The sequence below is a fragment of the Barbus barbus genome (assembly GCF_936440315.1).
Source record: "Barbus barbus genome assembly, chromosome: 27".
Classification (NCBI taxonomy): domain Eukaryota; kingdom Metazoa; phylum Chordata; class Actinopteri; order Cypriniformes; family Cyprinidae; genus Barbus; species Barbus barbus.
In genome coordinates, this window is record NC_136755.1 from 12,582,487 (window position 1) to 12,609,425 (window position 26,939).

General features: G+C 36.9%; 1 protein-coding gene across 2 annotated transcripts in view; it reads right to left on the reverse strand.

The window, feature by feature from the left end:
* LOC306846842 (alpha-catulin-like) overlaps window positions 1–26,939 on the reverse strand; it is a 59,754-nt gene that overhangs the window by 10,856 nt on the left and 21,959 nt on the right. Inside the window, exons 2-8 of one of the 2 annotated variants that reach the window (XM_079380483.1) lie at window positions 19,339–19,528; window positions 11,500–11,687; window positions 10,049–10,168; window positions 7,664–7,753; window positions 5,556–5,726; window positions 3,481–3,681; window positions 280–369 (exon numbers count right to left, since the gene is read on the reverse strand). In XM_079380483.1, the coding sequence (XP_079236609.1) occupies window positions 280–369; window positions 3,481–3,681; window positions 5,556–5,726; window positions 7,664–7,753; window positions 10,049–10,168; window positions 11,500–11,687; window positions 19,339–19,528 (1,050 nt within the window). The remainder of the gene's footprint in view (window positions 1–279; window positions 370–3,480; window positions 3,682–5,555; window positions 5,727–7,663; window positions 7,754–10,048; window positions 10,169–11,499; window positions 11,688–19,338; window positions 19,529–26,939) is intronic. The other variant, XM_079380484.1, reaches the window with a different exon arrangement.

Here is a 26,939-nt window from a genome sequence, read left to right on the forward strand (position 1 = left end):
AAGAGTCATACGTTCGTGAATCAGATTACAGTGGCCCGATTTGTTTTTATATGTTCAGACAATGCAATAGAAAGTTATGCTGTTTTAGTTTTACTCTTATCTCATGACATTCAAATGCAAATTAAAAAATTAAGTAAATATGTTATGGCACTGTAAATTCAGCATACGCGAGACAGGGAACACTGGGATGGACGCTTCTGAAGAAAGATTTTGAATTGATTTTAGATGCTTGGCTCATGGGATTTAATCCCTGTGCACAGCTTGTCACAAGAATCTCACCTCTCGCCTGAGATCACTGACACTCTGACAAGTCTTCAAAATAGAGAGCTCCATCTCGTCCGTGGCCTCTTTGGCTTTAAGCGATTGCTGCTGAAGGGGAAAAGAAACAGAAACAAAGATAGAAAGGGAATTTAACACACTGCAAACAGGATGATTTTCAACCAGTTGAACGTGCACCATCCATGCTGAAAAGCCGTCAAGTTTCAACACAAGTGTCAGTGGCCCAAGCAACCTGAAAAATGGACTTTGTTAGACATGACAGTCTTTATCCGCAGTTTTCTCTTCAGAGGACAGGCAGACAGGTGGGTGGGATTGCTTTCAGATGGGATTACGACGGGGTGTCAACACAAACATGCCACAGAAGCCTGTGAATGTTTGAAGCGCTCTCATCTTCCGTTCTTTACTCTGAGGCATCATACTGGGACTTAAACAGTCATTGCACTTCAGTGAACACATTCCGAATGTTTCTGTCACTGAAATGGTGGACAGGTAAAGTGGGAAACAACCCAGATTTTACCATGTAAAAACAACAGTCTCTAAATAAGTTTTGTCTGATGACAGCAGAGACATATACATAGTCGTAAAAAGACTTGTAGAAAGAAGAAATGCAGTGCTTGAGGGAGGAAAATCCATGCCCATGGTCTGTTCATTGACAATCACACTTAAAAACGTCAAGAGCTTGTTTAAATGGACAGTTCCAACCCGATTGGCTGGTTTTATGGAGTCCATGAGTGACGGTAGACAGGTTCTTTCAATTTGGATCAAAGTCATGTCACAAAGGTGCTGGGTTGATACATTGAGAGTTCTTAAGGATGAACAAATCACTAGATTTGAAGTCTGGATTTGTCTGAAAATTAACAAGCTAGTATTCTACTAACAGAAGTGTATATTTCACTGTGTGTTCTGTATTTATTACTTTTTGGAGAATAGGAATTATGATCATAATGTCTATCATTTTAAAAGACCGTTTCAAATTTCCACACTAAACTATTATTTTGGTTAACCCCTTTCAGATAAACTCTTCCCTAAACAGCATGTAAAACAAAACAAATTGTCACTTTAGATGTTGGTCTCTTCCTGTCTAAGTGGGCGATTCTTGGGCAGAATCAGCTGCAACGAGGACCACACATCAATCGTCTGGCTTCACGAGACTAATGTAAACTGGAAAACTGTTTAATTGGAGGCAGGCATTACATCCTCACAAACTACACAAGAAAACAATCAAATGTATAGAAATACAACAAATAAATTGAAAGAAATCTGGGACCTAATCTGTCATTTTTTTTTTTTTTTTAAGAAACACTGTACAACAGAACACACGCAGATAAAGATTCAAAGGTGTTCTACTGGAGTGTATAATTTCCTGCAGAAATGGTTAAATGTAATAATACACTACTCATCAAAAGTTTGGGGTCAGCTATTTTTTTTTATTTGACCAAAAGTGACATAAGGCTTGTATAGAAGATTTCTATTTCAAATAAATGCTGTTTTCTATTCAATAACTTTCTATAACTTTCTATTCATGAAATACTCCAAGATGTATGACTGTTTCCACAAAAATATTAAGCATCACAACTGAAAATTGATAATGATAAGAAATGTTTCTTGAGCAGCAAATCAGCATATTAAAATGATTTCTGAAGTATCATGTGATACTAAAGACTCGAGAAATGGCTGATGAAAATTCAGCTTTACCATCAAAGGAATAAATTACATTTTAAAATAAATATTTTTAAAATAAATATATTTAAGATAAAAAATAATTAAAACTTTCATTTTAAATTATAATAATATTCACAATATAACTCTGTTTTTATCAAATGAATGCAGCCTTGGTAAGCATAAAAGAAAAAAACAATCTTACAGATTCCACATTTTTGAATGCATTATATCTGCCAGTTCTCTAGATATTGCATTGGTTTTTGAAAATCCAGATGATCAAAGGTCCGAAACATTTTCAAAGGTCCTATACATTTTAACCAGTACATTTCCATGACCTTTTTAGTCAGTTGTGATTACTAAAATTTTAAAAATCATTCAAATTCAGACCAATTCCAGTATGTACCATTCAACTCAAAAACGTGGTTCCAAATCAGACTGTGGCTTTTTACTACATACCTAAGTGCAATTTCTAGCCTACAAAATAGATCAGCGAATAACTAGTAAATCTTATATTGATAGAAATTCCAGGATTTTCCTTGACTTTAAAGATTTCATTTATGTCCATGACTTTTCTAGGCCAGGAAAATAATAATTTTAAATTCCTTAATATTTAGGTTTTTCATGATTGGAGGAACCCTGCATTTCATACATTTTAGGCTTCATATTCGCCATGTGTTCTTGTGAGATCACAGTACTAGTAATGCCAAGGTCAGGGTTTTGATTCCCAGGTAACACATTTAAAACACCAGAAGTCACGTCGGACAAATGCATAAGAACAAAAAGATGTTGACATTTTCCTATATATGTAAAGTGAAAAAAACTGCACTGACTCAATCTTTTTCCTTGAACAGGGGTTTTCTTTCACAAGCCATTCAGTCTATAGCAATGAATACTATGTCAGTTTATCAGCCTTCAATTAATGCTGCTATTAAACCATTAGAGTGTGCATGCATTTTTAAATCTTTTTATTTCATGTATTTTCTTTGTGACTTTTTCTTTTCTTTTCATCCCTCTATGGTTTAAAGGCAATTCCACCTATGCACAAAGTCCTTATAACACAGTATCACACACAGAACAAATCATGTAAGTATCAGTAAAGATTTTGTGAAAAGTATGCTGCTGCACAATAAAATAAATCATGGCACAATGACAGGAAATGAATAGCTTATTCAAGAAACCAAAGAAAGAAAGCTGGAAAGAATAAACACCTATAGATCTGCACTGTAAGGCTTATTTTTCCCAGTGTATGAGGCACAGTGAGGGTGTGAGGTTCATGGACAGTTACTCCACAGGAGGAGAGACATGAAGAACATCCTTCACACACTGCACAACAAAGACGTGAAGGACAGATATGCAAGCCAAGTGAAACAGTTGTGTTAAGATATGAATAAGACAGCAAGTTAAGGACACAAATCATTGTCGTACAGCTACACTGGGATGCAGGAGTTTTCCTCCTGCTGTTACCATCAAGTGAGACTCAAGTCATACGGTGAATGATTGGTCGGTGCAGTCCCTAATGTGTGCATGTGTCCCTCTTACCGCATGTCTCCATGTGTTGATGAGCTGTTTGGTTTCCTGACGTGTGATCTGGCAGAGCTGTATGATTGTCTCTCTCTGCTCATGGCTGGTGTAGGCAGAGTCTGTAAAGTCTTCGGTTTTCTCCACCAGAGCTTCCAGCTGAGCCGCCACAACCTCACAGGACACACAGTACAGAGAGTCTCTCAGACCCTCCACTTTAACCTGAAACATGCATACAAGCATCTGATGAGATACTGGTTCATGATATACCATTTATTGGCCAATGTTTGGATTTTTATATTATATTGGATTTTTAATTGTTTCATCCATAATATTAAAATAATTATCACTATCAGTCAAAATTTCTTCTGCTTCTGCAAAATTTTGTAGGGCACCTTAATGGGTGAAGTGTGTAATTTAAGTAGCACCAAAAAATTATTAAAAAAATATTTTGTAATGTTTTTGAGAGAAGTTCTCACAGAATTTTCAGCATCGTTACTCCAGTCTTCAGTGTCACATGATCCTTCAGAAATCATTCTAATATGCTGATTTGATGCAACATGCGAGAAACATTTTTTGTGATTATCAATGTTGAAAACAGTTTTGCCTGATTAATATTATGGTGGAAACCTTGAAATATAAACAGAATTTATTTGTAATCAAAATCTTTTGTAAAATTATACATGCATTTACTCTTACAACTGATCAATTGAATGCTTGTGCTGAAAAAAGTATCAATTTCTTTCTCTCTTTCTTTAAAAAAAACAAAAAAAACAATTTACTCCAAACTTTTGAACCACAGCACACACACTCACCGGCCACTTTATTAGGTACACCTTTTCAATTGCTTTGTAACACAAATTGCTAATAAGCCAATCATATGGCAGCAATTTAATGCATTTAGGCATCTAGATGTGGTGAAGAAGACTTGCTGAAGTTCAAACAGAGCATCAGAATGGGGAAGAAAGGGGATTTAAGTGACTTTGAACGTAGAATGGTTGTTGGTGCAAGACGGGCAGGTCTGAGTATTTCAAAAACAGCTGATCTACTGGGATTTTCACGCACAACGTACAACCAAGAGAAAATATCCAGTAAGCAGCAGTTGTGTGGATGAAAATGCCTTGTTGATGTCAGAGGTCAGAGGAGAATGGGCAGACTGGTTAGAGATAATAGAAAGGCAACAGTAAGTCAAATAACCACTCGTTACAACCAAGGTATGCAGAATACCATCTCTGAAAGCACAACACGTCGAACCCTGAAGCAGATGGGCTACAGCAGCAGAAGACCACACCGGGTGCTGCTCCTGTAAGCTAAGAACAGGAAACGGAGGCTACAATTCGCACAGGCTCACCAAAATTGGACAATAGAAGATTGAAAAAACGTTGCCTGGTCTGATGAGTCTTGATTTCTGCTGCGACATTCGGGTCAGAATTTGGCATAAAGAACACGAAAGCATGGATCCATCCTGCCTCGTCTCAACGGTCCAGGCTGGTGGTGGTGTAATGGTGTGGGGGATATTTTCTTGGCACACTTTGGGCCCCTTAGTACCAATTGAGCATTGTTTAAACGCCACAGCCTACCTGAGTATTGTTGCTGACCATGTCCATCCCTTTATGACTACAGTGTACCCATCTTCTGATGGCTACTTCCAGCAGGATAATGCACCATGTCACAAAGCTCAAATCATCTCAGACTGGTTTCTTGAACATGACAATGAGTTCCACAGTCCACAGTCACCAGATCTCAATCCAATAGAGCACCTTTGGGATGTGGTGGAACGGTAGATTCGCATCATGGATGTGCAGCCGACAAATCTGCAGCAACTGTGTGATGCTATCATGTCAATATGGACCAAAATCTCTGAGGAATGTTTCCAACACCTTGAATCTATGCCACGAAGAATTAAGGCAGTTCTGAAGGCAAAAGGGGGTCCAACCCGGTACTAGCAAGGTGTACCTAATAATGAGGCCAGTGAGTGTATTCTTTCTGACTGGTTGAACAATACTTTTTTCTTTTATTTTTTTAAAAGAAGTCTTTAAAAGAGAAACTTTATCCATTGAGACATCCATCTAAGAGCCCTTGGCCTACACCTGCACCTTAAAATCTTTAATCCCAGCGTAGATGTTGACAGGAAGTGCTTTGGCCTCCCCACCACTCCTCGTGTCAGTCACAATCTCAATGACTTGCTCCAGGGCCAGACGCATACGCTGGAAGACTGCTTCTTTGTTGATCCGTGCCGACTCGCAGTCTGGATGTCTCAGACAAGTCTGAGAGGCAAAGAGGAACAAAAATTATCTTCAGAATGCAGAGGAACAACAAAAGTGTGGCTGCAAAATTTGACATCTAAACAGGATGTTAAACATTTTTTTAGAATAAAGAAAGGAAAACACACTTTTTAGAGGAATGAACAAGCTCAATTATGAAAAAAACCCTTATGAAAAAGTGTCATTGATGGTATCAGATGGTACAACCCGAATTACGGAAATGTTGGGAAGTTGTTTAAATTTGAATAAAATGAAAACTAAAAGACTCTCAAATCACATGTTCCAATATTTTATTCACAATAAAACAGAGGACATAACAAATGTTTAAACGGAGAAACACTTTTATCCACAAAATGAGCTCATTTCAAATTTGATGCCAGCTACAGGTCTCAAAAAAATTGGCACGGTGCAACAAAGGGCAGAAAAAGCAAATCACGGACACTGTGTCCTCTGGGCTAAAGAGGAGGGAGACCTTCCTGCATGTTATCAGCATTAATTTCAAAAGACAGCATCTCTGATGGTGTGGGGGTGAATAAGTGCATACGGTATGGGCAGCTTGCATGTTTTGGAAGGCACTAAGAATGCTGAACAGTATATAAAGGTTTTAGAGCAACATATGCTCCCCTCCAGTTACTTATATTTCAGCAGGACAATGCAAAACATACTGCAGCTATTACAACAGCATGGCTTCATAGTAAAAGAGTCCGGGTGCTGAATTGTCCTCTCTGCAGTCCATATCTTTCACCTATAGAGAACATTTGGCACATCATTAAATGAAAAATACGTCAAAGATGAGCATAAACTCTTCAGCAGCTGGAAAACTATTTCAGGCAAGAATAGGGCCAAATTTCAACACCAAAACTCCAGAAACTCATAATTGCGATGCCCAGACGTCTTTAAACTGTTTTGAAAAGAAGAGGAGATGCTACACCATGGTAAACATGCCCCCGTCCCAACTATTTTGAGACCTGTAGCAGGCATCAAATTTGAAATGAGCTAATTTTGTGCATAAAATTTAAAAATTTCTCAGTTCAAACATTTGTTATGTTATCTATGTTCTATTGTGAATAAAATATTGGCTCATGTGATTTGAAATTCTTGTATTCTTTTATTTATTAATTCTTTTATTTATACTTATATAACTGAAATTCATTTTCATTTTATTCAAATAAAAAAAAAACATCCCAACATTTCCGGAATTCGGGTTGTAATATCATGGCACTTTAATAGCCATTAGACAACCATGGTGCTTTGTGAATACTATACAGAATACCATACTCCAAGGGATGTGTAACATACATGTCTAAAATCTATGATATTACCGTAATAAAAACCATGGCACATGTACAAAGCAGTACAGCAATAACATTGTACTTTTTCATAACTAAGACCATTCATAACATTGGATAGATCTTGGATCCCAGATACATCTGTTTTTAAAATAGTATTAAGGCCCATTCACACCAAGAACGATAATTATAAAGATAACTATAAAGATAATATTAGCGTCCACATCAGTGGAGGATATCGTCTGTATATTCTAAGCGCACGCTCGTCTGCTGCTTTAAATTCTCGAGCTGGTTATAGCAGGATTGATTTTTATTGGCTGTAGATGTTTTTCATCTTTCATCAGCTGGAAAAAAATCGTTCTGAAATTATTCCAAAGATATCGTTTCTATGTGCCTTTATCGTTATAGTTGTGGTGTGGACTCTGTTATTCTTTAATATTGAGAACGATTTTTAGAACTATATCTTTAACGTTATCTTTATAGTTATCGTCCTTGGTGTGAACAGGCTTTTATTCCAAAATTTGTATCTTAAACCGAAATGCCTCATTATTTCTGCATGATTACATTCACACTCAGGTTTTTACGCAAAAATACATACGTTGATATTAACATGTTTTAGACAGCAGATGGTACTCTCTTCCACAATCCTACCTTAGAGGCTGTGAGGAGCATCATGGTGCATTTCTCCAACACAGCACGTCCGGCGGCCATCCGAGCTCTTTTCTTTTCATCCTTCAGATCCTGAGGAAAACAAGAATCCACAAGACAAATATGAGAAAACATGCAATGCCTCGAGTGCTTTCAAGTGTTCTGAAATCTCAGCTTAGGTTTAAGGCTGGAATTACACTTATCAATTTAGTTCAGTTAAGATTTCCACAAAGTGCTTATGAAACACATCTGACTGAATCATAATAAAACTAACGTTTCTAACAAATCAAGTGCACTTGACTTGAATCTTAACAATCTGACGCAGGGTGTCAGGAGATCTACAGAACTGAATTCATTCTAAGTGGTCATTTTTCAAGGTCTTGCTTAGAATGAAGAGTAAATTTGGTCCTTGGTAGAGATAGCACTGACATAATGCCTTCCACTGACACTGAGCGAGCTGGACTATAACTCAATAGAGCTACGCTCACTCGACACGCCGTGAGGCATTAGGGATTTGTGACTGACAGACTGTGTGTGTGCATGATGGAGAGAATGAGAGGAACCTGATCTCTCTCACCCCGGCTGGGAGCCATGGCTCACAAAAGGAGAAATGATTATCTGTTATTATGTTCTTCTGAATAAAACTGAAAAGATGGAGGCTGCAGATTGGCAGGAAAGCTCTGCAGACATAGGAACGTGATGTGTTTGTGAAAAATTATCAAACACATACAGAAGCTTCCTGTTTAAAATGAGACAGCCTTTCCTATCAGTTCTCGGTGTCATTCATATTCATATTACTACTTTCCTAATCATGATGGGACTCCGGAGGAGGCCTTGGGAGGAGAACCGGCCATGCACTGCAAGAAAAATCAGTTGAAACCAGTTTCTGATGGCGCTGGTTTGATATGGTTTCATGTGGTGATCGAGCAATCGTGAAGGCCAATATTGAGCCACAATGAGAGCGATAGCGTTAGCACACTTTTGGACCCCAATGTAACCCAGTACTACAGTGGCCATAGCCCAATCTACTATATAGATCAGGGATTTTCAAGATATTTAATACCAAGAACCCTCCAAAAATTGGGATAACCTTGCAAGAGACTGACTTCCTAAAATATAGAAAAACAGTAAGTGTAATATAAAGACAATACAATGTTTGCAAAATAAAGTAATTGGCTTTTATATTTAATTATTATAGTAATTTATATTGTCATTTCAGTAAAGTATACTATTTACTAAAATATTATCAAAAAAATATTTGTTGTATTAAATTGACTATCAACTTTTTACAGACTGTTTGAGTAGTGTGGCATATAAATCTGAGGAGAAATATTTGTAGATATTTGTAGAATATTTGTATTTGTAGAAATTTATAGTATATAAACATAAATGACATTGCCTTCAAGAAGAAATTAACACTTCTAAACATTTCAACAAATATTTGTAAAAACAAAAATCCATAAAACAATAGGATTTGATTTGTTTTTATTACTTAAAATCTATGGCTGTCCATACAATTACATTAAAATGTAGTTCTTTAAAATGAACAATAAAGCAATTAATGAAGATTTCCAATCTTCAAAAAGCAGAATAAGTGGCCCTTCACACAGAACGCCTTTTTTAATTCCATTGTTTTTCTATGCAAACATACAGACGTTTTTGACCGTTGCCATCTTTTGCAGCATCTTGCATTTGACAATGTTTTAACCCACGAGGATTCTTTGTGACTTGCCCCCTAAAACAATTAAACCTTTCGTTTTCAGGCTAATTTTAAGCAGATCCATTAGCAGCCCCATGTGGACCCCAGTTTAAAAGCTCTTGCTCTATATCAACATTAGTATCAGCTTTTGACAAACCCATATCTAATCTCTACCCAGCAGCAAAATAGCTTGATCATATGCAGGTATGATATGTTTTTTTTTTTCCAACAGAGCATTGATAATGAAAACAATTCATTAATTTATAAACGCAGTACAATTCCCTGATCTTGCATATGTTTTTGCATTGCAAACACACACTGATGAGAGGCTTAAAATTGTGAATTCCTGTTAATAAGCACCCCTAGCGTTTCACTCCATCCATCTGTTCTACACTGCGGTCGAGTGTATCTTACCCCTAAGGTTTTTATCAGTGGGGTTTGAGAGCTGCTGATTGAAATTGCAGTGTGCAACACAGTTCAGTTCTTATAACTAAAATCCCTCCATTATCTTCCCCTTCTCCCCTCATCCCATGTATAAATCTACACAGGCTATACACATCTGCCATAGGAAGTGTCCTTATCAGTGTTTGATTATCTAAAGTAAAGTGAGGGAACGATGGAGGGTGAGCAGGGGGATGTGTGTGTGTGTGTGTGTGTGTGTGTGTGTGTTTGAGAGAGAGGTCACTTACATTCTGTCTGTCTCCTGTGAGATGGGCAAACTCTACCATCTCGTTCCCAAATTGGCTGAAGATTTGGACAAATTCCTGAAAAGTGCTGACTCTCTCCAGCTGCTCCAGGGTAACCAGCACCTGCACACATACATAAAACCCACGTCTTTCTCAGCTACAGCCCTGAGAAAAAAAAATTTACTGCATAAAGGTTGCTTTCATAATGTGTTTTAATTAGAAATGAGCTTTATCTCACATGTCTGTCCTAAGAAATAAAAATAGACTCAACTGAGACAACTGCTGATATACAGTAAGAGCATAGAGGCACTGTGGCAAATCTGAGCATAGTGTGTGAAGCTGTTGAGATCGCTTCCACAAGTCTTTCGATTACTAGGGATCTGAGAAGCAACAGGCTTAATAAAAAGAAGAATTTTGCTCCATTTAATCTCACTGTATAGAAAACAATTGAGATATCACAGATTTATTGTGATTTTACTTTCTCGTAGCAATATGATCAATAATACATCATTTTTATTTTATTTTATGTATTAAGACAATTCTGTCTTATTTCTTTATTATCCAAAATGAGAAAGTGTCATACCTAGCTCATGTTGCTCATGTCATACCTGCAGAATTTATTTTTATTATACAATATATATATATATATATATATATATATATATATATAATGTTTATTTTTTTTTACATTTTCAAATTATTATTATTATAAAAATAAATTAAACTTTTTTGTTGGACAGTTGCAACATACAGACATACTTTTAAGTATTTCATTAGCTACAACAGTTGCAACCATTCCATAACATAGTAGTTTTAACAAGGCAAAGTTTCTTAAACAAGAAAATACTCTTAAATGTTTAAACCCCCATACCCCCATAGTGGTCATACACGCTGAGTCACACCGCAGAAACTGTGCTTAAAGAGCAAAGCGTGAGGATGTGTAGGAAAGAAAACTCTTATATGTACCAATAGGCTCAGCAGAAGCAGTCCGAGACACTCGCATGGGAGAAAATTGATAAGGGAAGCCTCTATTTGAGGTTAGCTAGCTAGGAGTGGGTGTTATCAGGCATGGTCAGGGACAAATTCAATTGTGTTTCTCTCTAATGGAGAGCTGTTCTGCTGCCTGGCCGTCCAAACATCACTAACTGGACATGATTAGCTCCAGATCTGAGATCACAAACAGGCGCACACACATAGACACTGTCCACTTCCTCATCTCACCGACATGGATGTTAAAACAGGCCTCCTTACTTTATCCTGTGCCATGTCTCTTCAATTATCTCCAAAGCAGAAGGACTCTAAATATGTGGCCATGCAGCGATAGCATCTGAGAGCAACCACTAGCCTGTGTGCACGCCTGTGTACTCTTGTACTTGACAGGAAAAGATGAGTGCCATTTTGAGTGCTTGTAAAGGCCAGTGCACAAGTACTTGGACCCAGCAGACAATACGTACTTTGTTGCGAGAGCTTATGATCTGTTTGATAACGATGCAGTCTGCAAGCACCAGGACTTTGGTAACAGAGGAGAGCAGCATGCGAGCAGCTTTCACCATGCCAGTCCTGTCACTAAACACCGTGCTGCGCCCGTCACCCTCACACTGCTCCAGACTGGACACATCCGTCAGCTGAGCTATGGCAGTGCCTGCAGAAGAAAAATGGCACACACACATACACAAACAAGTTTAGATGCAATAACAAGATATTGCTGTTAAAGTGTTCAAACCGCTAATTACACTTTAGCATATAACTCCCATTATGGACTGAATGATGCCACAAATCATGTGGATCGTTGAGAAGAGGTGTGTTATTACTTCTCTAAGTGATCAGACTTAAGATTTAAGATAAAATCCTTAAGCGAATCACATCTAAAGGATATTATATATTCTCTATTATAGAGACTTAATGGTGGGCTTTACTGACTTACTGACTTGAGCAGTAAACAGCCATAAGGAAACCACCCAGGTCTTGTAAGTAACTACAAAAAAACACTAAGAAACCCTCAAAATGCTTTAGCAAACCACATAATATAATGACAGGAAGTTTTCCATATGCAGGAGCCACCTACATTTTATCCCCCCAAAAAATGATATATAAAATGAAAAATTCTAATTATATATAATATGTGTGTATATATAATATGTGTGTATATATAATATGTGTATATATATAATATGTGTATATATATATATATATATATATATATATATATATATATATATATATATATATAGAGGAATTTTGGCCCACTCATGTTGGCAGAATTGTTGTAATTCAGCCACATTGGAGGGTTTTCGAGCATGAACCGCCTTTTTAAGTTCATGCCACAGCATCTCAATAGGATTCAGGTCAGGACTTTGACTAGGCCACTCCAAAGTCTTCATTTTGTTTTTCTTCAGCCATTCAGAGGTGGATTTCCTGGTGTATTTTGGATCATTGTCCTGCTGCAGAACCCAAGTTCGCTTCAGCTTGAGGTCAAGAACAGATGGCCGGACATTGTCCTTCAGGATTTTTTGGTAGACAGCTGAATTCATGGCTCTATTTTATCACAGCAAGTCTTCCAGGTCCTGAAGCAGCAGAACAGCCCCAGACCATCACACTACCACCACATTATTTTACTGCTGGTGTGATGTTCTTTTTCTGAAATGCTGTGTTACTTTTACACCAGATGTAATGGGACACACACCTTCCAAAAAGTTCAACTTTTGTCTCGTCAGTCCACAGAGTATTTTCCCAAAAGTCTTGGGGATCATCAAGATGTTTTCTGGCAAAACTGAGCCGAGCCTTTATGTTCCTTTTTGCTCTTTAGCAGCGGTTTTCATCTTGGAACTCTGCCATGCAGGCCATTTTTGCCCGGTCTCTTTCTTATGGTGGAGTCATGAACACTGACCTTAACTGAGGCAAGTGAGGCCTGCAGTTCTTTAGATGTTGTTGTGGGGTCTTTTGTGACCTCTTGAATGAGTCGTCGCTGCGCTCTTTGGGTAATTTTGGTCGGCCGGCCACTCCTGGGAAGGTTCACCACTGTTCCATGTTTTCGCCATTTGTGGATAATGGCTCTCACTGTGGTTCGCTGGAGTCCCAAAGCTTTAGAAATGGCTTTATAACCTTTTCCAGACTGATAGATCTCAATTACTTTCTTTCTCATTTGTTCCTGAATTTCTTTGGATCTCAACATGATTTTGAGGACCTTTTGGTCTACTTCACTTTGTCAGGTAGGTCCCATTTAAGTGATTTCTTGATTGCGAACAGGTGTGGCAGTAATCAGGCCTGCGTGTGGCTAGAGAAACTGAACTCAGGTGTGATAAACCACAGTTATGTTTTAACGAGGGGGGGGGGGGGGGGGCAAACACTTTTTCACACAGGGCCATGTGGGTTTGGATTTTGTTTTCACTTCATAAAAAAAACCTTAATTTAAAAACTGCATGTTGTGTTTACTTGTGTTTTCTTTGATTAATATTTAAATTAGTTTGATGATCTGAAACATTAAAGTGTGACAAAAGCCCGATTCGGACGGTAATTGTTTCTCAGGGGGACGCAAGTGATTTTCACCATATACAGGGGGTAGTTGGTGATTTAATTGCCGTCCGAATCCAAGACGTCTGTGTTTTTCTCTCACCACCCCCATGAAAATCCCCGGCCAAATTACCTACTGTTTTTTGACAAATACCAAGGTCGTGTGGTTATTTAATTGCCGTCCGAATCCACATCTCTGAGTTTACCAGAAGAAATCGATTCAAAATTTGCCTTTTTTGAGCACTCCCGAACACCGTACGGTAACTGTTGTACTTCGGTGTAATTTGCATACATATTTATTTCTGAAATGCTGGAAATAAAGTATTTTTTTTTAAAATACAAAAAAGAACAATACTTCATAACTGCTCCACCACAGCGAATGAGAGCAGAAAGAGAAGAAAAGCACGTAAACATTCAAAGTGGGTCTTTATTATGGCAGCGGCAAGTACGCAATACAATTTTAAAATTTGTATTATAAACGGATATATATCGCGTATAATTATATACAACTATAACGCGTATTTTCCTATTTTTAAACAGGAGATTTAAATAATAAAATAATAAATAGGATTATACATAAAATATGCTTGGAATAATAAGAATATTTTTTATTCTTATTTTAATAAGTATTTTAAAATACATTTTACACAATAATAAGAATAAATTTGTAAATAAAATTAATTTTATTTACAGCACACAATCATGTGACTGGCCACGTGAGCAATCCTCCACTGTGAATAAATCGCCGTCCGAATCCATGAGTTTTATCACTGAGGTGATATGCAAATTAATTTTTACAGACGTCCATATGAGAAACAATTACTGTCCGAATCGGGCTATACACGCAAAAAAAAAAAAAAAAAAAAAATCAGGAAGGGGGCCAACACTTTTTCACACCACTGTATATAAAAACAGTATATAACAAACAGTAGTATTGTGAAATATTATTACTATTTCAAATAACGGTTTTCCTTTTTAATATACTTAAAAATGTAATTTATTACTGCGATGGAAAAGCTGAATTTTCAGCATCATTATTCCGGTTTTTATTGTCACATGATCCTTAATCTCAAAATCATTATAATATGCTGATTTGCTACTCAAGAATAATTTCTTATCATTATCAATGTTGAACTTATTTTTACAATTCTTTGATTAATAAAAAAATTATAATTACTACACTAAGACAAAGCATAAAAACTATAAATGTTTCAGAATAAAAAAATAAATACAATTTTCCTTTTGATAACATCCAGAAAATCAGGTTCTTTCCGATTTAGCCAACTTCTTGGGACATTTTTTTTTATTCTTCCCCAAAATATAGCTGGAATAGGCCACAAAAAGTATTCAGACATTTTTGGGACACTTTAAAATTTATGAATGTCTTTGAGGCAACTCTATATAAATCCTCACTAGCACTGAAACTGCCCTGTGAGAAACACTTCAGGTCATGAAAAACAAACACACACACATAACATGCCTTCTCCTCCCTTAAAAACAAACACTTATAGATAAACCAACAAGCATTCATAAAACCGCCACTGCTTTGAAACAAAAATATGCAATTCCAATAAGTTAATTCAACCTCAGTGCACATTAAGTCACACACCATTTGATTATTCACAAAGCAATCCATCACTCCGGGTGGTCACTTTTCAAAATATCAATAAACATCTCACTTTCCTCAGTGGGCGTCTACTAGCACACAACCCTGTCTAGACACAAATACTATATGCTGGCTTATTTTTGGGCAGGGTGGCAGAGCTGGAGTGTCATGTCCCAGTTGGAACGTGCTGAAAGGACGCTTGATGAGTGAAGTTCCCTGCCACGTGCCTCAATAAAGCAGTGTTATTCTGAGAGACGGAAAGACTGACATATTTAAAAGTGAAAGAGGCTGAGAAATGCAGACAGACGTTTTAGACATAGAAATGAGAGTTATTTCTGAGGGGAAACAGCTCTGTTCCATGTTAAATGACACATTTGTCCATCTGAAGACACCGTCCTGATTGCATCTGACAGCTTTTCTTTGTTAAATCTCAAAGTGGTTTTAACAATCAAGGTGCCTTGTGCAGAACGCTGCATTGTGGGGCAAATTACCTTGCCAGTTTGTACACACCTATGCATAGTCATCTGACTGGGCACAATTCCCACATTTCCTGATTTGTTGGTTTTCGTCTCTTGTTTAGCAGCGCCCATACTGAAATATTCTTGTTTCTGGAAGGGATTGTTTGTTGCCTCTGTGTCTTTCTTGAACTTTGAAGTGGCGTCTTTGTGGAAGCTTATAGCCGAATCCCTTGAGCGGCACTAGAAATGCGGTGCTGTCTTTAGCGGCTGGCATTTTCAGTCAACTCTTTTTAGCGAGTTTCCTGCTTTAAGAAGACACGGCCTCAGGCGTTCGGCTTGCATAGAGAGTGAAACATTGAGATCTCTGCACCGATGCCCTTTAAAGACATCGTCTCAGCGTGCATCTGCTGCTTCTGAATGCACTTCATTAATTTAAAGTACTATAGTATCAAACCGTAGCTCAAAAGCAGCTATCTATCGGTCTATATAAGGCCGAGAGGTCCCTGAGAAGCAAGACAAAGAGAAAATAATGCATTCTCAGCAAAACTGTATCTAGAGTTCCCAACCTTCAGGTTAAGAAAATGTTCAACTTTGTTTCAACTACAAATACTTGTACATCCCAAGAATTGATTTTTATTCAAACTAACAGATTTTCATTTCTTTTTGTTATATTAAGAACACATATAAAATGTCTTGATCATTTATTTTTGCTTTTCAAATGTCTTCTATGGACACCCTTGTTTCCGGCCCAGATTTTCAGTCTCAAAAATCCATCAGAAAATATCTATTTTTTAAAAACAATAATGATTTAAAAGGGTGAAATACATGAAGAATTTTGATATTTATTTTGTGAGAATTAATTATAGTAATTTTTACACAAATGAGTTGATTCAATAAAACAAATCAATTCATTTTGCTAAACTGAAGTTTGATCGTTACGTTTGATCGTTAGGCTTATCAAAAAAGCATGCTTGAGAAAAATCAAGGTAAATATCATTTGGCAAATGAAAAGAATATTTTTTATTGTGCGTCAATTCTAATGAAGCTGTAATTTTTTTTTCCAAATTCTATTAAAGCTGTATTTTTTTTCCATTGTGCAAAAGAAAGAAAATATTATTTATTGTACAAAATTAAAATACATTATGTGACTTGTGATAAGACAAAGGAGTCGGCTGTTTTATTCCAAAGAAAGAAAAAAAAAACATTCATTCAGATGGAAAAAATGCTGGAAATTGCTAATAAACTAAAGATTTGTGTGTAATGATATTTAATTTTATTTCTAAAAAACAAAGAACCAAAAGAGCCCATTGTTGAAGAAACAACCACAATGAATCATATGCAGTGCACTTTAAAACCACACAGACTAGTACTCAAATCACATCCTCCTCCATCCTTCCTGCCGTTGAGAAGATGAAAGCAAATCTCAGCAATGTAATCTCTACATCATTCAAAAAAAACCTCCTGGATTTTAAGACGTGCAGGCCACCGTGTCACATCTGTGGTTACAGACACAGGTCATTTCTCAAATCAGGGCTTCCCCTTTTCAATGAAAGCTCTCTTTCATCTCCTTCAGACGATGTGCTCTCGTACTTCAGCTGAACTAGTTTAGTTATTCTATAAACAAAAAGATTTCACCACTCTATAACATCTGACTTATTCTCCTGAGACGAGTCTATGTTACTTTTTCCCCACCTGCCTAAATGTGTTTTGGGCTAAACTTTTGCCCGTCACACATAGGCGGCCCGTGTAATAATCAGGAGGATTAAATGCGTGGGTGAGCGTTCAAACACTGTGGGGAGTCTGATAACTAACTTGAAGCCAGTCTAATTCCGGTGTTGTTGCCCTGGGAGGTATGGGAAGGGAGGTGGGAGAGACCACCAACTATCTGTATTTATAGATACAGAACAGAGCTCCTATTATTTCAGACCGGAGGGACAAATTTAAACCACAACACACTTTGAATCTTTGAGAGTCGAATTTGATTGACACAGCGCTTGTTTTGCTACTAAATACAGTCAAAATAATGCAAAAATTATTTGGGCTCACACTTGAAAGTGTATCAATTCATGACATTACATGATAAAATATCAGACTAAGTGGCATTTATTTCAAAGAAATGTATAAAAAAAAAAAAAAAAAACATTTTTGAAAAATGTTTGGAAAAAAATTATTTGAAACCGTTTTCAGTCAGACATTTCCCAAATGGCAAGTAAATTTTGAAGTAGAAACACTGAAATAATATTTTCTCATAAAAAATAGGCCTATTCCAATATTGTTTTATTAACAACTTCAAAAAATATTTTTTTATAGTGCATTAATTCCCAGGGTACTAGTCTGTTAAATAAGTTAATGCAGAAATAAGTAATTCTCAGAATCATCTAGTTTTTATACAAAGCCTCACAGATGTCAACTCATATCAAATTTATTTATTTCATAAGTGCAGCTGGTTGCCTTTGTAAACCTCTTTAAACAGTCAGAACAGATCAAATCTCTTTGTGCGAGTGTTGGTTATTCTAAGAGTAAGCACAGCAACGCTTCATCACAAACGAGAGATATGGAAACACACATTTGGGGGGTATTTTTAGGCAAACTCTTCAGAGACAGATGGGACATCGAGAGTTTAATAGAAGAGAAACTGCAGCACTCTCCCTTTCACATACCCCAACAGATTCAGGCATCGTACAAAGAAAAAAGCTGCTCTTGGTTCCATGCATCTCAAAACAGCTGCATCCATACAGTATGGATGTGAAAACCCCACTTTAATCAAATTATAGGCTTTAAATATATTAAACTGTGCGTATTCATTTAAACCATGTATATTAATTTCAGCTTATAATAAAACTTGATAGACTAACGTTTTATGACATTTGGCAGTTGATTTTTCAATTGGCTACATCCCACATAATGACAAACTGATTTGGATAGTCTGGAATTTAATTAATCCAACACAGTTTTTATATGAAACACAAAAATTACATTAAGGTTTAAGCTTGCTCATAGGCTTCTTTCTTGTATTTTGAGGATTTTAATTTGATTATACACTACCGTACAAAAGTTAGAGGTCAGTAAATTTGTTAATACCTTTATTCAGCAAGGATGCATTACATTGATCAAAAGTGTCAGTAAAGACATTTATAATGTTACAAAAGATTTCACGGCAAATAATCCTGAAAATAAAAACTATCACAGTTTGCACAAAAATATTAAACAGCAACTGTTCTCAACATTTCTGATGGATCATGTGACACTTAAGATTTAAGTAACGGCTGCTGAAAATTGTAAAAACTTTTGAAATACTCATTTTTGTAGACGCCATTTCAATGATTGAATATTATTATGATCTAACATTTCTTGAAGTACCTCATATGTTGCATGTATGATATCATGTTTACTGTTATAAAGAAAAAATAAAGAATCATTAGAAAATGCATTTACAACAGTTATATGTCTCTGAATTTCATTCCATTTTATTTATACTTCCTTAAATTCAATTTGAAATGCAATTCCTGTATGCTACATCAATTAAATTAAAATTGAAAGGAATTTCAAATCAATTTTACATGGTGTACAACCCTGACAGGCAGTCCTGAGCTTGTTGACAAGTTCCACAATGTTTAACCCAGCTGTCCATTTCCTGTTCCTCGTTGCCTGGTAACTCTACCCATTAAAACTGTGTCATTGCAGTTGAGTGCCTTCCAGTTGAATAGTGTCAGACTAACCTGCTCTCCGGGCCTCAAAGCAAGCCAGTCCCATCTCGTCCTTCAAGTCTTCATTCTCTGCTGCAATGGCTTCACCCACTGCCACAAAGCGGCCAACTGCAACACTGACTGCCTGCCCCACTCTCTGGATGGCCCGTAAGGTCTTCTCCGTCTTCTTGAGCTTGTCTTTGTGATTGATTAGAGTGGTAATCTGGAAAGAGACGAAAAAAAAAACCAAAAAAGTTTAGTTTATGGTACATATTTCAACACAAAAGACAATAAGAAGTTTTTGCATTTTGCCGCTTTGAAAGAAGTCTTTTATGCTCACCAAAGCTGCATTTATTTGATCAAAAACATGGTAATACTGTGAAACATAAATACAATTTAAAATAACTTTTTTATTTTAATATATTTTAAAATCTAGTTTATTCCTCTGATGGCAAAGCAGAATTTTCGATGGAAATTACTCCAATTTGATCAATCTAATGTGTCCTTGCTGAATAATTTCTTCAGAAAATTAAAAATTGCTGACCCCAAACGTTTAAATGGTAGTTACGATGCCTGTACAATGGCGAAAGAGGAGGATAACAAACAGTACAAGAATGAAAGTGAGTATCCTTCATCAACATGTGCTTAATGTCACTCGCTCTCACACTTGCAGATACAATCAAAGCTACGGTCTTCTGTCTGTGTCAGGATTGACTTCATCAATCATTTACTCGGAGCCCTTTACAATTTCCGCTCTCGAGAGCTGAAATCCCTCACCTCCTGCTGATGGGTAATGGCAGATGGCCTACTAAAGGAAACGTTTAATTGGAGTACAACAGCAGGAAGCATGGACAAATTCCTGAGAATGATACACTAAAACATGTGCTACTGCCAACCAGTCAACAACTATGACAAATAAAAAAAACCTTCACTGATAAGAATCCTTTTAGAAGTAGTATGCAAATAATGTCCTTCCTAATATTTCTAATTTTAGCTTAGAATTGCATATAATCAGCGACAGATTTCTCCTGCTCAGCAGCGTATTTCAGCATGAATGATGAATGAATCTCGTACGCTTCATATTTACATTCCTCACGAGTGAGTCATCTGGGGTTTGACGTTTGGCATCATCCATCTATCTTTTCTGAATTCACTTAAAGGGGCCATTTCCCAGCTTACAGGAAACTTTCTCAGTACTTTGGCAAGGTTCTTTCAAAAGATATTTTAGTCTTAAAGGGGAAGTTGCATAAACAGCCTGTTCGATTCTTATGGTCAGATATGGATGAAAATAGTCATAAAAACTAACTTGCGAAAAGAAATATTGACCACATATGGACTTCAGGGAAAGTAATAAAATGGAACACATGTAAAACTGTGGCGACTTCACACTCTGTAAATTTTGCTTTGTGCTGTTATAATTTGTCATTCTGAGGGAGTTCTTTGAATCATTTCCATGCAGTCTTAAGTCGACAGCCACATACAGAAGGAGAGAGTGATAAATCGAGGGGGAGGTGTTTCTACGTCATCCTGTGGTCCAGCGCTCGCTCTGTGTCTGACACATCTCCCTGAAGATGGCTGTAATCAGACACTCAGGTGAGAGATAAAGGGCCCTGTCCCTGCCTCACTGCTCCTCCGACCGATATCAGACAGCTATGAGCCATCCTGCTAACAAAACGAGGGCCATCCATGAGTCATAGATGGAGAAAAATGAAACATTCCCTGAGGAGGGGAAAAAATCCAGTTGGAGGATAAGGGTGTGAGGGGGCTGTGAACAATGGAGGGTTGAATGGTTCAATGTTAACATTACGTCAACAGTTCTGGAAAAGCACCACGTATAATGTTTATTCAGAGTTCAAGATGCTTATCTCACAATCTTCGGCTCAGGCAGCATGATGGTATATGTTGTGCAATGGACAAGAAAAAAGGTACTGATCCTGCTGTACTGTTAATATCATGATATATTGTGCGAAACAAAAAAAACAAAAAAATAAATAAAAAAAATTTAATTTTCTATTTTAGTATAGTTTAAAATGTATTTTATTCATGTGATGGCAAAGCTAAATTTTCAGCATCAATACTGCAGACTTTAGTGTCACATGATCCTCAGAAATCATTCTAATATGCTGATTTGTGCTCAAGAAACATTTTTTTTAATTATCAATGTTAAAAAGTACAAAAGAACAACATTTGTTTACATTATACATGTATTTACTGTCACTTTTGATCAATCGAATGAGTCCTTGCTGAACAAAAATACATTTTAAAAATTCGTTTGAACTATATAGCATATATATCATAATATAAAATCACCCACACCACCTACATATTTGGTCATACCCTTAATTCTGCTGATGGAAATGTTGGCAGGCGACTGTAGTGTGAGTAAATGAGTGAGGGAGTGTTTGAGTCAATGTGTGAATGTGTGTGTGAATCCAGCATGGCTTCAGTAAAGGTAATGTTGTGGTGACACTCACATGTCCTTCAGCAGTGGCAGTGCTCCAGAGTGAGACACTGACCCAAGACCGGCTCCAGTCTTACTCGCTGAAGTCAGACCACAGAAACATGAGAAAGGTCTTAAGATCCATGCACACAAACCGTTTAAAGCATTGCCACACGTGTCTCTGAGTGAGAAGCACAGGCGGAGCGAAAGTGAGAAAGCACTGTGTGTATATTTGTGTGTCAGAGGGAGAGGATGGTGGCACTCATAACTTCCTGTTGCTGGATTAGCACATGACCCACTCTGGCTATGTCAACAAAAAAGAGGCTGCATAAAAAAACAATTGATTCAACACAGCAATCGCTTCGGTCTTAATGCTGCTGGCAGTGCCAGAACCCAGAGGGCTATTTTTATCTTGGGCAAAGATAAAGCTGAAAACTCGCTTGTTGAAATACTTTTTCTAAACTTGAACGAGTTTGCTGAAAACACACCATATGACATTTGGTTTGTTCAAATAAGCGAAGTCTTCTGTGAACTGCTTTATACAATGTGTGCTTATAAATTACACAATGCGCTAAACAAACCCAAAACAGGAAGCTGTGAATAAATTCAGTGTGATTTTTACCTGACAACAATGTCAAGCCAGCTGAAATGATGCTAGACTAATACATTTTATCATTATGTGCACAGTGTGGTATGTTTCAGCTCTAAATACATCAAAGGACTGTCTCTCAATTGCTCCAACAAAGAAATATATTTCTCTAAGGGCCAGCATCAAGCTATTGAACAAAAGCTGGAAATGCCTGCATGAAACTCCCATGGTTCCTGTTGGACTGGGTTTGAAAGAAACGGAAAAGTAAAGATGTCTCAAAAATTAGGCTCTATATTGATTTGTAAGAGTGAGTGCTCACAAAATAAAAAAAATTATGTCTGGGCTGTAATAAAAGAACAATATATTTGCCAGGCAAACAAATCAGTTGATATCTGCACTAGCTAATAACCATTCCCACATAATCAATTAAAAGTCTGAACTTGAGCATGGATGTGAAAAATGTCCAGTTTATTGATACTTTAAATAATCTTTACACACAATCTACCGGGCCTAGACTTTTAAGAGTATTGGTGAAAATGCTTCTATTTTGCATTTTTATAATATAATTACCATTTTTCCTTTTTTAACAAATCATATTATCAGCATAACTTGAGGGACTAGTTTTGTTTTGTTTTTTGTTTTTTTAATACACAGACTTAAATTTTGTTCTCATGCACAAAAGCACTTATTTGATTTGTAACCTAGAATTAGTGCAGAAACTTACATTTTTCTTATTTGTTTTATATCATAATTCATTGTTTCATTAATAAAAAAATAAAAAAATAAAAAATCTAATTCCCTGTGGGCAGCGCTCTGACATATCACGTAGAGTTCCGGGTCACCTCGGTTCGAGCCTTGGCTTGAGATCCTTTCCTGATCCTGTTCCCCTCTCCGTTCGCTTCCTATCTCTACTCAACTGTCCTGTCCAATACAGGCTTAAAATGCCCTAAATTTCAGATTTAAAAAAAACTTATTTTTTAGACCCAGACCTTGAGCCCCATTACATCAGCCACATTGCTTTCTAGATATTGACATTGCGAAGCCCATTTCCATAAACTATTACTGAGACAAAAAAGCCGCACCATTATGAAAGATGAGAATCGCCTGCGATTAATTGCACAGCCCTATTTTGTAAACACATTTCTTTCATGACAATTCTCTGACGATTTTAGCATGGTAATGAATATGATAATGTTAATGTATTTGGTTTTGGCGGAATAGATCTGCTACACTGCTGCTGCTGCTGTTTGTTATTGCTGTTGTTGTAGATTATTGCTGCTGCTGCAAAGCACCCATACGGTGCTGAGTATTTAAGACATACTGCTGCTGCACAAATAGCATATATAATAACCCGTAGCAGATCTATACAGGAGCAGCTGGGGAAGGTGGAGGGTTTCAGAGGAACCTGGGCCATCTAGAGTTTCATGACAGAACTCGACATTTAGACTACACACCTGCTAGGGTTGCACAGTTTAGGGAAAAATCTAATTGAAATTTTTGGTATTACTATTTTTTTATACATTTCAAAAATATAATTTAAAAAAAAAAATCATAGTTTGCTTGTTTAAAAGACCCATTTTGTCCAAGAATTTTGTGATTACACACCAATTTGATTATAATAATTATTATTATTATATTTTTATTATATTTTATATTTATAGTAATAATAAAAACAATTATTATAAAACGAAAGTATTAAACTAAGAAATACTGCAAATGTAATTACAATGTAAAAGAAAAGTAATCACCTGAACATGAGCTGCTTGTGTGTAAATAAACACAGTGCTGCGCTAATCTCTGAAACATAGTGCTTATATATCTTTTTCATTAAATCGCAGCCTTTTAAATTGTGAAACTGTCTAGGCTAATTATATTTTTCTGTTACAATCACATTACTATCATACTGCAAGTCAATGAGGCTTCCACCATCTTTAATTGCTAAAATGACCTCAGGGATCCACTTACAGTAAAATACAACACAGGCCCAACTAAGGAATTGTTTTGCTGCTCTCATACATACTCTTTTCATGATGATTAAAGCACAGACTACAACTAAATCAAACCAGAGGAGCTAGTGATAAGGTACCACGGGTCAACAATGTACAAAGACTCACTGATCTATTCCCGTACACTCATTACGGCACAATGGTTGGCTAAAGCCAAACAGGCAGAGAGCCTAATGTGAAGCCAGAGCACATGTGCACTGTACATCGCAGCGACTGAACTTGCTATATAAACAAAAAGCTAATGAGAAAAGGGTGCTTTTCTACCTTGGCATGCAAGACCAAGCAATCGGTCAATGTGGGATATCTTCAGGCTCCACATGAAGGTTGCAGACCACCACATTTGTTTTGCATGCATTCCTGGCGTTTTATCCCTTTAACACGCCTGATAGGTTATATGATGGTGGTCTTGTTATTATTAGATTAGGTGGAACCATAATTTCCCAGGCTTGGAAAATTTGTTCATCATGTGCAAAAAGACATCAAGACCATGAAAATGTATGTGCAGATGCAGCATATCTATGAACTTAAAAGCCATTCAAGTTCACAGAGTAGAAATTAATCCTATTTTTCTTTTAAACCTTCAGGTCACGTGCTGAGATTCTGAGATTAATACAGTTCCAACTTTCTATCACAGACGTGTTTTATTTGAAAAAGTCAGCACAATGGGGAAAGTTCTCTTTTATCTGTGTTTGCAGACTACATCTGAGCTGATTTGACAGGAAAGTGTGGTCTCCTCTACCTGCGAACTCAATACAGCAGACATTCAGGGCTGCTTTTCACTGTGATTTAACACAGATGCGCCTTTGCAGAGAGATGAATGGCTAGATGGGGAGGGAAATTTGAAGAAGTACATAGTGCTGTTGGAATGCTGGGGCTAATAATACCCAGTGATTGGTGAGCTTTGTGCCCTGCCAACAATCACTGGCTGCACAACAGCACAGATGTCAAACTGCTCGGCCACTTAATCATTCTTTATACGATCAGCGTTTAACTCTATTTTACCCACACTTGCTCTGCATTAATGCCATCTGTTAAAACAAGATGTATGATTTTGGAGTAGCACAACCTAAAATATAGTAGTGACGGGTGAGCATTTATTATCAATACTTGCTATCATCCACCGTGAGTTACAGTACACTAAACACAGGACACTAAGGGGACTTGAAGGGAAGTGCTTGTGGGTACAAAGGTGTTACATCAGGCTTGTGACCTCAGTTGCTCTTCACTTTCCAGACAATGCATATTTGGAACCAGCCACTTTTGTGTTTGCAGCTCAGATCCTTGAAGACAGCAATCACAACACATTTGAGAGTGAAGCAGAATGTTATATTATATAGGGAATTATGCAGGATTTGATTATATCTTTTGGGTTTTGACTGGATATACTATGATATTAGTAGAACATGAAGTCAAAAATTAACATATTTAAGTGAGGTGAAATGTGGCCAAGTACGGTGACCCATACTCGGAATTTGTGCTCTGCATTTAACCCATCCAAGTGCACACACACATCAGTGAACACTGTGAACACACACCCGGAGCAGTGGGCAGCCATTTATGCTGCGGCGCCCGGGGAGCAGTTGGGGGTTGCTCAAGGGTCTCACCTCAGTTGTGGTATTGAAGGTGGAGAGAGCGCTGGTTATTCACTCTCACCACCGACAATTCCCGCTGGACCTGAGACTCGAACCCACAACCTTCAGGTTACAAGTCCGACTTTCTATCCATTAGGCCACGACTTCTCAGCACATGTTCCTGGTCTTACTGTGAACACTAATTAATGGTGCATATTATTCCAAAGAAACAAATCATGAGACAGTAATTTCATTATACTGACAGACCTAGTTTTTAACAGTAAGGAATGAAAACAAATTATGATTCAAAATACTCTAACACTTAGCAGGGAAAAGTAATGTTGTCAACTTACTGCTGTAAACACATTTAATTAATATCCCTGATAGTATGTCTATTAGTTTAGGCATTAATACAGTTGCAAGATAAAAAAAAAAGAATAAAAAAAAAGAATACAAAAATTATTTTTAGAGAAATGCTATGCTTAATATTTTTCCTGACACAGTATAAAAACATAATAATGCATTTATAATATTATTTATATTTATATATGAAAATATAAAGCCAAATTTAGCTATATTTTTAAAAGGGGGTCCCTTGCAAAGAATCATATCATATTTAATATAAAGATTTTTCAAAAATCAATCAAATCCTGATGTATAAAATCAAGTCCTACATATTCTGCACATCTTTCTCTTTGAATATCATGTTCCACTTTCATAAACACCGCATTACAAAAGGTAAAATGTGTTGCAATTATCATGTCAATTTTGCTATTATTTCTCCCACCAATGCAGCATCTGTTACATCAGAAGCATGCACTAATAAAAAATGCACAATAAGACCAAGGGCATTAAGAAATTTCTCTTTCACAAGTGAGGTGAACACATTCTTAAAAAGGTCTGCTATAGTTCAAATATATAGTCATCTGAAATGCATGTGTCCCAGGGCAGACTGATAAAAAGCTTCCAAATCTCTTTGCAGTACATGTCCTCCTCACTGCTCCACGCTCATTCAGCGGATTCAGCAG